Below are 17,569 nucleotides of genomic sequence, written 5' to 3' on the forward strand. Positions count from 1 at the left end.
TTGGTACCTATAGATAAGCAGTAAAAGGTCCTTGACCCTCATCGCACATCTTTTCTCCGACCCACCACTGGCATCATCAGTCGAGATGAAGACACACAAACCGGGTGCCTGTAACACTGTACACACAGTCCTCTAGTTTAGACCCTCATCCCACTTCATGTAACCATCTCAGATTCTTGTAGGCAACTCTACACCACCTCCCCCTCTCACCCCATCGCCGTTACCATGTTGGAGTGGTATGGGTGGCTGAATGACGAGTGTATCGGGGTGGGCGTAGGCAGCATGTGTCCAGTGTGGCTAAAAGGTGGCAAGTGGCCCATGGTCATGTGACCGAGAGAGGCGGCGCTGAAGTGAGCGCTCTTGTCGTGCAAGCTTTTTGAAAACTCCTCGTAGCTGTCGCTGGGCCGCTTGCTCTTTTTGGACTTGTTGGACATTTTGCGGTTGCGTGTCTGTATTCCTTCCTTCTTCATGGTCAGAGGCCGGTTCACCTGCACAGAGAAAGTTTGGTGAAGAGGTGAATAATGAGGTTAAAGTTAGGTGCTGGAGCTCACACCTAGAAGTATTAAATGTTTGTGAAAATAGCAAAATATATTTCAAAAGTCAAAAATCAATTATGCATTAATCCATTCCTTCTTGCTTGTCCTGTCTGTAGCCGTTGGTTCCCACTGCAGTGTAAACCTTGTAAAGCTAGTTTTGTATTTACTGGACTATAATTTTTCATCAAAATATAAATCAATATATGTCAAATCAAAGAGGACTAAATTGTCCAGCTGTTGAGGACAGTTTTCAGCTGCTAATTAATACACAATGCACTCCAGGGACTGGTCACAGCAACAGCATCATGAATCATGCATGGTGGATTAACTACAATAAACTGTAATGCACATGCATGGCATCAAGTAGCAGCACCACTCAGTGCAATTCACTAACTACAAGTTATAAACACTGTCAGTTTTTAAAAGAGAAATATGCACATCCACAACCACAGAGTCCTTTTTTTATACCTTGAGCTTTAATGCTATTCATATGGAGGCTGGGCTGGTGGCAGTCCCACTATATAACAGTCCCACCATTGTGACTCTCAAGGGGATTACGCCTACCATGGAAACAATAAAGCACAAAGAAAGAAAACACCAACGAATGCAACAGTGTCTGAGAGTAAAACAACCCTTTGTCTCTCTCTCTCCCCCTTTCCTCTCTGTCCTCTCCCTCTCTTTTCTGCCTCTCCTATCACTCAGCAATCAGGGTAAACTGCCCGCTCACTTCCCGTCTACTGGACCCCAAACTGGGGATCGAGGATAAAAACTTACATTGTGCAGTTTATAGTAGAGGCCGCAGGCGTTGCACACCGGGTCCCCATTCGCATTACGCCTCCAGAGTGTGGTGGTGGTCGTCTGACAGTTAGCACAACAGGTGCCTGCTCGTCTGGCTGCAGACTGGAAGAATAAATATCAAGCTCTGATTAGAGCACAGGAAAATAAGGCATGTATGCAGAAATCTAGAATAGACTTAACTTTCTAATCCAGTGATTTATACTGTTTTGTGACATTAAGGTCGCAACTGTTGACTCACAAAATTTGTTTTTATTGGACCATAAGAAAAAATAATAATAATCAAATTGTGGAGAATGCTCATGTTGTGTTCCCATGAGCATGTGTGACATTTTCAAATGCTTTGTTTTCAGTCCAGTGACATTTAATGATGACATTCGCTAACATGGAAGAATAAGAAAAACACAAGCTGGCAGTGACCGGGCTTAAAATCAGTGGCTCTTTGTGACCTTTACTAATAAAATTATGATTGATCACTAATTGTTATTATAAGAAAACAAATGTTTTGGTGACTAATAGTGGCAGCTCTGTTTAACTGATGTTAGCTAGCTCCTCAGTGTATTCACAGTTGATATAAAATGTATTATTATGATGTCATGTGGGAAATAGATTTTGATAGAGTATTGTGGTAACATCAGTGACTTCAAATTATGTTTATGCCCCGTTTTTAAAAAGATAAATAAATAAATTAAAAAGCCAAATGAATCTGGGGTCATACGTCACACCTGATTGCGTCATGCTTTTAGGTGAATCCTTTTTTCACTGAACACCATCATGACTCTAAATGTTCCAGTTATTGGTACTTCACTAAAAATTAAGTGTGACGTCGACACGTCGTTCAAGCATTTTTCCAGCTTTTTTCTTTTTCTTTTTTTTTCTGTGAACAGAGTGAAAGTAAGCGTACCCGGGGTGCACTGTGGCACACATCAACAGTTAAGCTTTGCCCCTTCTCCTTTTGTTTAATTTTTTTTTTAATGAAATGTATTTGCTTTCCTTTCTGTGTTGTGGACGGAAAACCTGACCACTAGAAAGTGAGGTCTAAGCTTGCTAGCTAGTTAGGAGGCCGCAGGAGGAAGCTGGCACTGGCCCGCCGCTTTATCTGGACCGGTCAGATATCCGGATAGGAAACAACTGGAAGGCTTCTGAATACAAGACGCATTCGGAGCTCTGCGAGCCCGGGCCGACGTATACGGAAAGCATGCGTGATATATGATCGTATATGCATTTATTCTGCACTTAATGGCTTCGGGATTTTTTTTAAATATTATTATTTTTAGATAAAGCAGAGAATGAATCCTTTGCTATTATCCATCTCTGCTGAAAGGATTTAATTCGGGAAGTGACAGCCTTCAGCGCGCATCAGCCCGTCTGATCAATGCAGGTTTTTCTCTGGCCGATTCACGTTTATATTTACAAGATTATTAAGACAAGACCTTCTCTTGTTTTGTGCTTGGTCTTAATTATTAGCCTTTCCTCATCTTCTTTACCATCTTTCCTTCGGTGCCAAGGTGTTTTGCGATGCTTGTATTTCGTCGTCCCTCCCGTAGCCAGTGGGATTTAAATATTACTTCTACAGAACGCTATTCTCATTAGAATAAATTACACTTTGACATGTTTAACTATCAGTTCCCTCGGGGGCTCCTAATGTATTGATCCGCTGTGCCTTTGGTCCGAGCTTTTTAAAGCGCTCTCCACAAATCCTGGTGTAAAGTGTGGTGGCCCACACAGCTACACAGCTGCCTCCTACTGCAGCTGACAAACTGTAAACACAGCAGCTGAGCAGCTGCAGGTGGTTCCACGAATGCATTTCAGGTACAAAGATATAATTATTTATTTATTATTATTTCATTTTAATACTCTGCAGCCAAAAGCTGACGCTGAAAAAAATACAAAAAGCTGGAAAGTAGCATTCTTGTTGCTTCTTTCCTTAAAATTAGATTTCACCATAACTGTGACTTATCTTGTGTTAACTGTGTTAAACAATTGCTAGATGAATTCACAGTAATCAGTGGGATGGGTGTGACATAAAGTTGGAGCTGAACGCTGACCTACTTCTCTGTGAAGCGGTTCATAATAGGAAATATATGTTGCTGATGATTCAGTTCTTTATTGTCCCTTTAAAACAATTTGTCTGACAAACAGCTTTGTTTTGCTTTGTTTACTTACACACACACACACACACACACACACATGCACACACACGCACACACATAATCTTTACTAAATCCCAGTCACCATACAAATTGTCAAAATATCAGCACAGCATATAGCAGCATTATGACCCATACAGTGTCAGCGAGGCTCCGAGTTGTTTTGATGGATAGTAATGATGGCCCTGCTATCGATGACAGTATCAGAAGTAGCTGTAATAATGATAACAAAACAATTCAGAGAGATCCACTCTGCGAACAGTCTGAGCTAAAGGAGCAAGAGGTGAGTGAGAAACACAATTCCTGGAAACTGATTGGGAAAATATAACTTTCCTGGAATTGTACCTCATTCCCCTCACCCTTCACCTTACACTCTTTTATTTACTACCCTGCACAATGCATACACACAAACACACACACATGCATGCATAGCCATTCAATTCCATATAAAGAGAGCAATGGACTCACCAGCCTGCGTTTAGGCTTGATCAGTGGTCTGTTCTGGCCATTCATCTTGTGGTACAGCCCACAGGCGTTGCACAGGTAGTGTCCGGTGCTGTCACGTCTCCACAGAGGTGTAGAGGTAGCTCCACAGTTTACACACTCACGGCCATCTGAAGGAGAACACACATGGACATTTGTAAAAACTGCCACCTAATTTAGAGCTTAGCCTGCGGGCTGTATTTATTCTTGGTGTTGATGTGTGCAAGTGTGCACGGACATGTTTCATTTAGGTGGCAAGGTTGATGTGGCAGCTCTCCCAGCAGTTGTAATTCACACTGACAAACAACTTATTTTAAGCCCATTAAAGGTAAAATAATCTGCTTTTGTATCAAGTGATGGTTTATTTAGAGAAGAAATTAATATCTAAATGTGTTATACTAGACAATGAAGTGACTCTTTCAGAATTTACACTATCAGATGCACAAAGGAGCCAAAAGCTGACTTTATTGTTCATCTCTGCTTCATACTCAATTTCCAAGGCTTCAACATCAAGTCTTATTTTTCTTCTAAAATAAGTCTTGACATAAAACACCTGTAACGCTACATTAAATACATTTAATTATTTTCAAGTACTTAAAAAAATGCCATATAAGTATGTTGTTGTCAAAGAAATACACTTGTAGCCAGTTAGGATTTCATACATCATAAGAATAATAATTAATAAAAAGATAGTTTGGGTTTCCCTGGACTTTGTCTCTGGTAACAAGTTGGTCAAACACAATCAGGCTTGAAGCTGATCTGTTATCAAATAACAATCAGGACAATGTATTAATGTCTTATGTAACAGAGAAGCGACTCTTAGCCTAAATACTGAGGTTTTTGGCTCCGTGCGCCTGCGGATCATCCTTTCACACCTCTGGGCTGGATCCAGTTCACTGTTCGCGCGGCCAGCTCAGGCAATTACAAAGTCACGCTCAACAAAGGAGATTTATCAAAGTGGCTCTGTGCTGGAGATCTGTGGAGTGTATATGCTCCGGTCTGTAACATCATTCCCTCCGAGAAAACGCTAATAAAAAAATGTATTTAGTAGTTGTTTTTCTACTTGTGTTTCACAAATGTGAAAAATTAATGAGGCAATCAGCACAGCGTGCACATAACAACTGACTGGCTGTGTTTAGTGTAAATTGCGGAGGAACTCAGTGCAGAATTAGGACGTAATTCATAAACAGACATTTTTTTAATATATTAAACTGATTTATGCTCTTATAATGTGGATGACAGTAAAAGACCTGGGAAAATAAACGTCCTAAAACGGCGTCTAGTTAAGGTTGTATTCTCTTGGTAAATGGTGCTCCTGTAAATATTTAAAATTATTTTTATTTAATTTTATTTAATAGCAGCTATTGTGTTGGTGGTGATTCTAACTGTGGCATTTAAAAACTACTCTAGGTTTAATAAACAATTGGCTTGTATTTTTTTACTGACTGGCCATAATTACCGAGAGTGAAAAATCAGTTTATTATTATTAACAAATTGCGTGAATTTAAAGGAGGTTAAAAATCGCCAAAGCCAAACGAGTTACGCAAACCAAGATTTCTGCTTCCTAAGTAAAAAAGCCCAAACAGCAGGGCGCCACAGATCGTTTTAAAAACGCATACATCGCGGTGGTTTGTGATTTCCCTAGAGTTAAACATTCTTTAGGTTTAGTTTAGGCTGGTAAAAAAAAATTAAACTGAACCGCTTAAACAGCAGTCCTGCAATAAGATCGTTACATAAACCATAGACAGACTTTACATACAGGTTCTGGCTTTGTATTTTCACATTTACTTTGTTTTATGTGTGTATTTAAATGTGTGTGAGCTGGACTCACCGGTGCAGGACCGTGTCTTGCCTTTGTTCTTGGTAGTGAAACTGGATGAGCCCAGCAGGCTGCCCGGGTGGAACAGGCTGCTGCCGTACTCGTGGGCCGCTGGGAAAGAGTAGGGAGCGTACGTCGGTATGGGGTGGTGGGTGGTGGGGGTCTGGGCGTTCATGGAGGCCAGGCTGCTTCTCAGCGGACTGGAGCCCTCCATCTTCATGCCCTCTGGCAGAGACACTTGGTATTTGATAGATTCCTTCTCGTCGATTCTGGTAGTGGACGACGGAGATGCAGCCCCTGGATCCGGCGACACGTCTTTGGGTGGCGTAGGGGGGAAAGTGTACAGATGAGTGCCGGAGTGGGACGGCGGCGTTAAAGAGGATGCTGAGACCGTGTTTGAACTGCTGCTGCACGGGTAAACGGCGGAGAGAGCGCCGGGGGACGCAGAGCCAGGGTGGTGCAGGCTGGGCTTACTGAAGGGGCTCACGGCCCAGGCGTTGTGGTGGTGAGCCGAGAGGGCAGGTTTCCCTCCGTCAAGCCACGAAATCCCCGGGCTGTGAAGGAGATGAGGCCGACAGACCTGAGTCCCCGTCAGACGAGCTGTGAAGCAGAAGCAAACTTGTTATTGTGGAGCCGATTCCGACTGTGGCGGCTGCAGGTTTAGAGGCAGAAATAGCAAAGACTTGTTGATACACAGGCCTGTTAAACACGTTAATAAAGTAGCATAATATATTTGTAACAGAAATGACAACAGTATGCTCTGAACTATGCGTGCGTAAAAGCAGGTTAGGACCGCACTGTAAAAAACTTCTAATCTAATAAAATGAATAAAAAACAAATAAACCATCCAGACTGTGAAATACAAACATTTGGGTCAATGTAAAATGCCCCAGTTTATAAGAATCATAAGCCTGCGAGTTATTTATAGGCAACATAAAATAGAAAATAAATTAACAGACGTTTTCACAACAACCTGCAGGTACATTTCAGGTTAACTACTGCCTTTTTAATGCCGTGACAAACATCAACTCAGCGCACATGTAGAAATGTGTTTTCTCTTCTGTTTCTGATAGACTCCCGATAAGCCAGCTGTTCCTGAGTTTCTGTGTTTATTGTGTTCGTTATTGTGTTCGTTGAAGTTGCACGCCTGCGTTAACTCCATCTTACCGTGCGCCTGGCTGTAGGACACTCTGGCCCTGGCAGGGTTGGGGTAGTATGGGTTTCCTTGTGAGTCCAGGTGATTAAAGAAAACATCCACCTCATCCGGAGGCAGGAGCTGCGCCGTGGGCTCCATGTAGTTGTGCCCCAGGCCGGGATGGTGAGAGTCTGGGTGTTGTCCGTTCAGCACGGCGTGGGGATGCACCCAACGGGGCTGATCGGCAGCCACGTCCATCTCTGTGACTCTCTGTAGCGCCTTCACAAAGTCAAACGATATCCAGGTAGGAAGGGGACAGAATACCCCTGAAATATCTCTCCTTCACGAGGTTTTCACTCTCGTCCACTCACAGCACAGAACTGGAGCTTTGGCTTTCGTCCCTCCCTAACTCAGCTCCTCTCCTCTCCTGAACATTCAGTCGAGTTTGACACTGGAAACCTGCAACAAGTAAACATCACAGGTTAATATTTAAAAAGCAGAGGTATTGTGCAGGCTTGTAGGCATCGGTGCACTAAATGCAGATCGTATGGATGAATCTGGTGCACTAATGATGCAGCGGTAGCAAAAAACAAAAACAACACACCAAAAAAACCTCAAAACACACATCATTCAACACATCATTCTTTATACCCATCAACGGGCTAATATTCTGCTGTGCGACAATAAGGTAAACATATCTTACCTTTGACAATATTTTATCTACAGTATCCGGTCGGGTGATTCCTCTTTGGAAAACGGCTGTCTGTCCGCGTTTGCTGCTGCAGGTCCTCTACAGTTTACGATTGTGTTTGTCAGAGTAAACTCTGTCCACTGGGACTTAAAGCAACACGTATAACTGTGGCTGACAGCGCGGGGCCTGGCTTGTTAAGCTCATAGGCGGAGTCTCCAATAAAGCTTGGACCCAGCCAATTGAAAACTACCTCCGCAAAACCTCAGAGGCACCGCCTGCGCCCAGAAAATCACGGAGACATTTCTGTAATATTCCTGCAGACATTGTCTGGCTGCTTGAGGCCAGGCGTGTGCAACTTTTATTGAATTTTAGGTCCCACGCTGTTTAAAATTCGCCAAAAATACATTTTTAAAATGTTTAGTGCATTTAGAATCAGTGTGAAATATAAAGCTCCCCCCAAGCCTACATGCATTTCAGCCACCGTGGCTAAGAGATCAGCTTCAACAAATCAGTATTTCTTGTTCGAGTGTGTCAGTCTGTTGCCGCATCTTATTTTGCAGGCGGTTTATTACATGAGACAGCTCCATATACAGCGAGCTCGCTGCTGTTTAATTAATAAAGGTGGGCTGATCATTTTCTTTAATGTATACATTAATGTTCCGATGAAGAAGCCATACTGGCAGCGTCGATAATGTTTATTAATCACCTTTTTATGTATCCAGTTATAAAATGAAGGAGTCAGTATTGCATGTCATTTTATTTGTGGTTACACGTTATTATTATTATTTTTTTAAATATGTTTAATGGTTTGTTTTGCTGTGTGCAAGCTGAAAGCTCTCTCTCTCTCTCCCTCCTCGCTGCTTGATTGACAGACAATAATTGGAGAGGGAGCGCGTGCAGCCCCGGCCGGCAAACGCTGCCGCCTGCTTGACGCCGTCTCCTGACGTCAGTGCATCTTAGTGAAGAAAAAACAGATTCAGCAGGACATGAACTTTTTCCAAGACTGAGGGACCAGCAGAGAGAGGGAGAGATTTATCGGACTGTACTGTAGTCCCAGCGGATGAACTCGAGGAAGGACACTGCAACTGATATTTACACTTTGGGAGCATTAATAATACATCAAGTACATCCTCCTGACCCTGCTGTGATTTCGAAGAACAGGCCAACAACCGCCAATCGAACAGCAAAGATTGGGAAGAGGGCAGATTAAAGATTAGATTCGATTAGATTAAAAAGTTTGACTGTGTAAATGTCCTCATTATTTATTCTTTTTTTTTTCAAACGCTCATTAAAGTTGTCTTTTGTGTGCAAACGCACTATCTATCTATCTATCTATCTATCTATCTATCTATCTATCTATCTATCTATCTCTCTCTCTCTCTCTCTCTCTCTCTCTCTATATATATATATATATATATATATATATATATATATATATATATATATATATATATATATATATATATATATATATATATATATATATATATAAAATTCGTTTTAAGCAGTATTAAGAGGACATCCATAGCATAAAGAAAGCAGAGAATACCAGAGGGACAAGTGAGCAGTATTAGAGCTCATCAGCATGATAATGTGGAAATACACATGCTTTGAGTGTGAGCCCTTTTGATCTGGTCTGGCGATAAAAACCTTATCGGCAGCGAACATCCACTTCCATTTTAGGACTTGACATTAATTCTATCCACCCTTTTATTTACGGCTCTTTTTCTCACACGAGCCCAGGAGAAAGAGAGAGGTCGCTCCCCGATTCAGCTCTGAGAATTTCATTATAGGGCGAAAAAGGAAGTGGTTTCCCCTCATAATAAACGCCGAGCAGACTTACAGAAAATAGAGTAAAATAAAATAAAATAAAAAATTCTAAACGTGTTACACATAAATGCAATGATCTACGCGAAATCACAAATTATTATTATTATTATTATTATTATTATTATTATTATTTGTTATTGTCGTTGTTGTTGTTGTTGTTGTTTTTACTTGCTGCTTTAATTTTTTTTGCTTTTAATTATTTTCAAGTGCCTGTTACATTGATGTGTGCGTGTGAGACTGAAGGAGAGAGAAAGAGAAATCCAATCCTGGTGGGATCCTTGGATCCCCTGATTATAGCCCATCCCGGGGTAATTTTTCATCGGTGCTGGCTAATCTTTGTTCTTTGTGAAGATAATAAATAGCCTAATCGTTATCAGCGAGCTGCTGGAGGTGTCGGGGAGAATGAGGCTGATCGGCCCGGGAAATAGGCTCCAAAGTGCCGCGGAATAAATGGCATTTCTTATCTCTCTCTCCCAGATTATCGCCGCCTTTTCAAACTCGCACAACAAATACATCTAATGCAGCGAATGCATCACTTATACTGGACTAGATCTGTGTGAATGATTGATAGATAAACAGATAGAGAGAAGAGGGGCGGCGGGGGGTGATGTTGGCTATTATTTACAAGTTTAATGTTGTGCATGTGCAAAGTCTTTATTCGGTGCATTTGACAGCATAAATACAGCTTGGCTTCCCATTATTTTTGGGTTATCTGCAGGAGCCATCTGAGGTTCCGGCTCTTTGTTGTGGGATATCTAATTTCTTTCTTCTTGGATTTGACTGCATAAGAGTTAAACAGACGCAGCCGCTCCAAGCAGAGAGAAGAAGAAGAAAAAAAATTGAATAATGTTTTCACGTGTTGGAAATTTTGCAAATGGCAAAAGCAGGCTATAAGCCTCGCAACGGTTTGGTAACAGCGCAGAGATTGATATTTGTTTATTTAATCAGTCATGATCATGGCTGAAATCACGCATGACTCCGTATTGTTTGAAAAAACTCCTGCTCATTTAAATAACAGAATAAAAATGTTTGGTATGTTTGAAGGAAATTAGGCTATTCTGAAATTCTCCCATAGCCCCAAGTTGAAAAGCAAATTTCAACAAAGAGAACGGTTCTACCATCATTTGTCATTTCTGCTATGTCAGGAATTTCGATATAAAGAGAACACTTTTATAAGACAATATGCTGTTGATAAAACTAATCAGGACAAAGCCTGTGGTTCAGGGCTTCATTCAAAGAAAAGGAAAATCAGTGTTCCGTCATGCAGACAAAAAGAATAGGAGGAACCTTTTTTTGTTGTTGTTGTACTGTGGATACGTGTGTTCGTGGGGAGTGATCGGTTAATGCAGAAAAAAGGTATTTTCCAATATATACAAACTGGATGCTTAATAACTTGGCAGCTGCAGCAGGCCTGGGTGCTGCTGATGGTCTCCAGGGTAACGCAGATAACAGCGCAGTCATTTTCCATATCGTACAGTCTATTATATTCAAGGATTAGTTCTCCTTCCCGAAAAGGTCAAACAGAAAGTCAAACCAGGCAAGAGCGCTCCTCCTCGCTCCACTCCCCCTACAATGACAGAGCATTTCCCATTTCTCTCTCTCCCCCCCCTTTTTTTTTTTGTTCATATTGCACCAGTGTGAGGGCCTTTGCTCAGATGCTTTGATAGATGCAAGCATCGCGGACAACAAACCTCTTTGCATGTTCCTAATAGCACTAATTCTGGGTTGAAGACTGTGACAAATTACATAAGGCTTCAAAGTGAGGTAGCATATCAGTCTTTGCAAACCCCTTCAAGTTGTGCCCAAGTCTGAGAGAAGATAGGGGTAGGTTGATGACTCCCGCACAGACGTAATCACAGTCCTTCAAACGCTGCCGGTAATCTGCCTGCATAGGTTACTCTAAAGTATATATTTTGAAGGCAGCTGAGTTAATACGTGAAATACCAGAGATGACCATTTAAAAAGTCTTTTCTTCTTCTTCCTTTCAGAGCTGATTGCTGAGACATCACAGCGGTGTGTGACAGTTATTCCTGAAGTCAAAAGTTTTCCTTTTATAGCAAGTTTTTTGCGACAGGTCATTAAGTGCACATGATTTAACATCTAATGGAAATGAATGAATGAATGAATAAAGGGTGAGTTTAGAAGCACTTATAGATTAGATTAGATTCTGCAGTCAATAAAAAAATAATGGGAAAATAAAATAAAGTTCCTTAAAGTAGTGGGTCTAATTTAAAAAAACATAAAACTGATGTAATTCTCAGTTTCATTTTATTCAAAGTTACTTTTAAAACAATGTTTGTTTTTTATTTGATTTTTTTCTTTATTAGAAATTTAGCATCATTCGAATTTGTTTGATTTCATGAATAATTAAATGTTTAGATAACTTAATTACTTGAATTAAAATTCAATTTGAATTAGTATGTATGTAATTATATGTATTTTCCGATTTTATTGGATTGAGCATACAGTGACAGCCAGTGTTCAAGAATCCTTTTAAATAAAGTGAATACATAAAAAATTACAAATATGACGTCCATTTAAAAAAAGTTAATCTCTCGGCAGCTTTTTGAATAACTTGTTAGAGCTAGACTAACTCTTGGCCTGCAAATTAGGAGGACTCCTAATGGTAAGACAAAACTGTGCTGCTGGTTGAAATAATCAGGCAGACAGTGACACCTAGGGGAGAGTAGTAGTTCTGTTCACCCTGATTGGGAAGATTTAGATTCTGCTTCATTGTATATTTTGCAGCAAAAAAAAAAAAGGGGGTGGGGGTGGGGTTTAAAAAGGCCAATGACTAAACCTTTGTATTTTTCACCACCATCATCCAGAAAACAAATGTGCCACAATGCTTTTGAGAGAAAGTTGTTCATCCCTTAAAGTGTCTGAGATTTACAGGATCTATGCCGAGGAGCAGCGATGCTGTAATCTTTCCTTTTCCTTATGCACAGTTTACACTTTATAAAAATAACCATAGTTAGGCCGCTGTCCTTCATGCTAGCAAGCTGCTGAGCAATGAGGTTAACAAAACGGGCCCAGCAGCCTCAGCACCTTAATAGTGTCATTAACAGATTCTTATTTACACTGTAATCCAGTGATGTGTTCTAACATATGCCCACTGTGGTGACCCCTTGTGACAACAGAGCAGTTGTAGCTTTTTATTCTGTAATTACTGATTCTTCCCTATTTTCTAAACTCCTGTTGTCCACACATCTCAGTGAAAAACTATTTCAGCATCTTGAATATCTTTAAATATTCTCATTTGATCTTGCATTTCTCTCTGTGTAGCTTTTCTTAGTCATTACAGGTCATAGGTTCACTTCCTGCCCAGAGAGCAGCAGGATATGAGAGTTTACAACACCTTGTCACTAACCACTTGTCAATCAATCTCTGTTTCACTGCAGCTGTCCGGGGAGTTGTAGAATTCAAAACAACCTTTTCTCCCCCCTCAACCTTCACGTGTTCATCAATTTCACTTCATCATTCTTTTGTTTTGTCTTTGTGCTAATCCAGTTCCTGTGGGTAGAGTGAGTGTACGTCCGAGTGTGCAGTGTATATGTTAAGGTGTGCGCTCAGTAAGGACTGTTCAGGGAAAATGGCCAGAAGTAAAACTAAAGGCTGAATTTGATAGTGACTTGTAACTTTTTCTACATTTTCTGTTATTACGACACCAAACTGAATAAGATAAATATGTACACAGTTTAAAAGGAGATTCTCTGTGCCAATTCATCAAGTTCAGCTTCAGATGCCCCTTGTTCATTTCTGTTTCTGTCAGTCAACCAGGAATCTTTAATGAGTTTTTCACAGATTAAATCAAGTAAAGTTAACCTCCAGAAATAGCCAGAGGAAATTTATCACCATCTATATGACAGAGACTTTGATGGATTTTATGAGGGCTTCAATAAGAAATTTACAATCAAAAGAACCAGTTTTGACCAGAAGAAATCAGTCTGGAGCTGCAAAACATATTCTAGCTTTATGACGAGAGTGACACAGCTTATTTATCTAATTTAATGTTGCATTTGCATGCAGTAATATCATGTTTTGTTGCTGTTATGAACTTACAGCAGTCATCTTTATTACCAACCGATTTTAAAATGCTTTAAAAAATTTTAATTTCCATTCATCTTATTAATCAGCTAGTTTTTTGTTATGTGGCTCTGGGAGCCACAGGCTCGAGACCCTTGGACCAAACATGCATTTTTTGCATGCTCTGCATCTACATGTGCATATGTTCGGGTACACATGGTGGTGTTGTGTGTTTTTGCATCTGTCTGCTCATTCTGTGTCTGATCCTCAATGATTTCCCGTCTATAAATCCCCAGACTTTCTGCTTGGCTTAAGCTGATTCTACAGAGCTAACCTATCCTATATGTCACACGCACATCAGACACAGAGGCGCTGAAAAAAAGACATCTGATCCATTCCTGTCTCTTACTTGGTCTTTGTGTAAAAAGATGCCTACAGCACACACACACACACACACACACACACACACACACACACACACACACACACACACACACACACACACACACACACACACACACACACAATAACAAAGGAAAATCTCGTAGCATTTACAGAAATTCAGTGTGGCTTTTGCGGCTGCTCAGGCAGAAGACAGTGAAGTCATCAGAGTGCAGTGACAGAGTGTGTGTGTGTGTGTCTGTGTGTGTGTTTTCCCTCTTTGCCACAACTTTCTGCAGGTGCAAGAGAGAAAGCTACAGAGAGAAGAGAAACACAGCTGACCATTGGGCTGCTTTACCACATCCTTCATACTGAACTTTACACACACACACATATGCTCATGCACACATGTACGCACATTCATTCTTTCTCTCTCAGTATTCATATTTCATAATTTGACAAGCACAGTGTGCATATTTAAAGGATTTATTGGATTATTAATTGTGAAAGGTCTTCCTGGTATATTATGATGAGCTGCTTCTGACCCCCTGGAGGTCGCCCGCATGAATTTTGTTGTCAGCAGGTATTATCAGATTAGATAATCCTTTGATTTGGAGTCTGCCTGATCAGCACTCTCAATCGTTTCACCCCCTCTCCTGTTATTTTCTCCGTCTTTCCCTCACATCAGAGGTGGATTATTATGGAATTGCATGAGACGTAAATGCTGATGGAAGTAAAGCGCTTTGGAGCAATAATTCACGACACTGAGAGCACGCCATGTTCCTCTCCTGTACTCGCTAAAAGAGACTGAGGCTATACAGGGCAGCAGGCAAAGGCCTGGCCACTCAGCAGATGTGAAACCAGTAAGATGCCTTTGGGAGATCTTAGAATGAGGAGATTTGTATCACAGCTGTGCAGCAGACACATTTGCAGGATGGCAGCTAAAGATGAGCAAATGAAGCACCTACACAGCATCAATGATAGCATTAATGTGGTGTTTCTAATAAAGTGCTTGTGAGCATGTATATTCATACACATGTGAGTGAATCAGTGAACCAGCTTCCTTCTGTGTTAAAAACACTGAAGATTCATTTCTATGAGCAGCACATTTAATACGCAAGTGGTCAACTTTAATCTAATGTTGAAGTTGCTGCTTTAAAGTATCAAGTGAAGCTTTCTTATTATACCAGAAGTTCATCAAACACTGTTTTATCAAAACTATTATAACTGATTACATAAAATTTAAATGTCATGAATGACTAATTTTGATGTAAAGCTTATTGACTTTATTCACAAGTATTCAACTTTTTGATTTAAAAAAAGTGCTGTACCAGCAAGCACTGCAATAATTTTAGTCTCCAAAAGATTTTAAACATGCTGAATGTTAATCACATAAATATTTAGTTAATTAAAAGTTGTTGTTTTTTGTGTTAGAAAAAACCCTGCAGTGCCTCCGCTCCCTGCCTGCAAACCCTCTCCACCTCCACTTTCATGCGCACATTCATGCATGAAGATGGAGCGAGGCCTGCCACTTGGCGCCCTCTGAGCCCTCCCTCCCTCCTCTCCCCTCCTCACCTCAGCTCCTCACCACATCAGGATACACTTGTTCTGGTGAATTCCGGTTTCAAACGGAACGCTGCCTTTCTCTGGTTTTTTGTAGGACCAGTATTAAAAGCAGGCACATGCTGTCTCTCAGTGGTCCTGTGGTCAGGGAAACAAGCCTCTAACGGCCTGTTATACTCACACACCTTTCAAACCTCACCCGCTCCTGCTTCCTCCCCACCCTCAAGCCTTCCTCCTACTTTCCTTGCACTTGACAGCCGCCATGCATGCCCTTATCGCAATGAGAGCAGGTTAAAGTATGAAAAGTTCCTTCCACTGCAGGCCACTAAGTTCATCCTCCCGCCTCCTCCATGCTGTCACCTCACCAGATTCTTTTCTACTATGCAGTGCTGCTGAGCCCGAGGCTCATTTACACCACAGTCCGCATTAACACACCTGTTTTGTAATTTTGTAAAGTCTTAATTTCAAAAACTTACATCACTATGAGCAGATTTTGTCCTTTGACCTCCAGTACCAATTATGGCGCCCCCAGTGTTGAAAAGAGGCACGGCAACCTGAAGCTTACAGTCAAGTCAGGGCTGTTGTGCTTTCAGCGGTTCTCTGAAACCTTATGAGTTGAACAAAACTTATCAAAACCCCTGAAATAATTCGGAATAACATATATGGCTTCAAAAAATAAGACCTCAGTTATTGTTTTTACTCATCGCACTTCACATAAACAGGCTGTAGGTTAAGCACAGTTATTGTCTCCGGCTGTTTATTTTCTGACAGAGCACAGTGTTGCTATTGTTCTCTCATTTCTATAGACACTTTGTTTGCCTTGTTTGCTATAGACTACTGTGCAGTTTCTCATGTGAAAGTTGTTTTCCAGATTTGCTCTAAGCAACATTGCCACCTGCTGTTAAACACATGGATGGGAATATCACATTCCTACAACTTCAGTCATTTTCAGCAGTCAAAAAAGGGGCAGCCCACATTTAAAACTCTCTCTGCCTTCATCCATGTTCTTAAAAAATCCTTTGAGTGTGAAGAGAGATTATATTCATTTTGGAGCCAAATCTGAGGAAAAACACAAAATGTTTCCAGGGTGAAATATTGAAGTGTTTTGTGAAGTCTTACTCTGCATTTCAATATGATATAAAGAGAAACTGAGACTGATTATTATTAACGTTTGGTGGACTGATGGATATTACCTGGATAAACAGATTATTTGATTGGGAAACTTTTTTTCCCCCATTTGCAGTGATTATTGGCCACCTATCCATATTATAAGAGCTCATCCATTTCAGGGTCACAATGGGGCTTGAGCAGGTTCCAGCTTTCATAAGGTGAGATGCAGGACTTACCCAAGATAGGTTAAGAGTCTATCATAGGGCATTTGAGATCATATTATATTTTTAAGTTTTTGTAACCAGATGGGCTGTTCTAAATTTTCTACATCATGTGAAAGATTATAAAAACATATTTTATAAGCACCACAAAAATAAATAAAAATAAAAATAGAGCCTCCTGCAGAAAGATGAACACACTACTACTAACATGAGTTCTGTTTTAAATCTGATATTTTCTTGTGTCACTTAGAAATAAATGACACATATCTGAACTTCCCTCAGAGGAGCACAGTGTTTCTCAAAGGGATGTGCTGGCTAACCGCTGCCCAGTCTGGGCTTCCGGCCCTGGGGCAGCAGAGCCTGCTGATACCCCTCCACACCCCTCCGCACCACCACTATCACCCCACTCCAGACACTGTGCCAGGATACTGTGGTGACACAACCCTGGGCGTCTGTTCCTCCCTTGTCAACAAGACTGATGGATGCAGAAAGGAGGAGAGAAGAAGAGATCAGGAGGAGTGATTGAATTTATTGAAAGCAGTTGCAGCTCGGAGCATGAAGAGTCAAAAAGGAGGAAATTTGAGAAGGTCTGAACAACATCAGTCAAACTCTTATTAAGTGATAGAAAGCAAAAATAGAGAGTGATGATGAACAGAAAGTGGTAGGAAAAGGTTTTTGCTCCATTTATTGATGACATAGAGTGAAAATTGATTTAGATACTGAGCTTGATTTTTAGACGTTCATCTCTATACAGGCAGAATCTCTTAAAGATTAAAAAAAATGAATTTAGATTGACAGAATTTTATCCTGGTTTTAATTTCTTTTGTGT

General features: G+C 40.8%; 1 protein-coding gene across 3 annotated transcripts; it reads right to left on the reverse strand.

The window, feature by feature from the left end:
• Window positions 1–206: 206 nt before the first annotated feature.
• Window positions 207–7,176, reverse strand: gata2b (GATA binding protein 2b). Of its 3 annotated transcripts, XM_085354136.1 has the most exons (6): window positions 6,958–7,176; window positions 6,422–6,435; window positions 5,796–6,367; window positions 3,950–4,095; window positions 1,311–1,436; window positions 207–488 (listed from the first exon to the last, which is right to left on the reverse strand). In XM_085354136.1, the coding sequence occupies exons 1-6, from the start codon at window positions 7,174–7,176 to the stop codon at window positions 207–209; spliced, it is 1,359 nt and encodes a 452-aa protein (XP_085210262.1). The 3 variants fall into 3 exon arrangements, with proteins under 3 accessions (XP_085210262.1, XP_085210259.1, XP_085210260.1); XM_085354133.1 differs by lacking the exon at window positions 6,422–6,435 and having other exon boundaries at window positions 5,796–6,383; window positions 6,951–7,176; XM_085354134.1 differs by lacking the exon at window positions 6,422–6,435 and having other exon boundaries at window positions 3,950–4,098; window positions 5,787–6,383; window positions 6,951–7,176.
• Between the last annotated feature and the right edge of the window lie 10,393 nt (window positions 7,177–17,569).

This window comes from Diplotaxodon limnothrissa, linkage group LG5, assembly GCF_057381915.1.
Source record: "Diplotaxodon limnothrissa isolate DT_005_m linkage group LG5, D_limnothrissa_male_GT1.1, whole genome shotgun sequence".
NCBI lineage: Eukaryota > Metazoa > Chordata > Actinopteri > Cichliformes > Cichlidae > Diplotaxodon > Diplotaxodon limnothrissa.

Coding starts and splice junctions, on each gene's coding strand:
- gata2b (XM_085354134.1), bottom strand. CDS start 7,176: ATGGACGTGGCTGCCGATCAGCCCCGTTGGGTGCATCCCCACGCCGTG. Junction 6,384..6,950: donor GTCCTACAGCCAGGCGCACG/GTAAGATGGAGT, acceptor TCTGCTTCACAG/CTCGTCTGACGGGGACTCAG. Junction 489..1,310: donor TCTACTATAAACTGCACAAT/GTAAGTTTTTAT, acceptor TTCTCTGTGCAG/GTGAACCGGCCTCTGACCAT.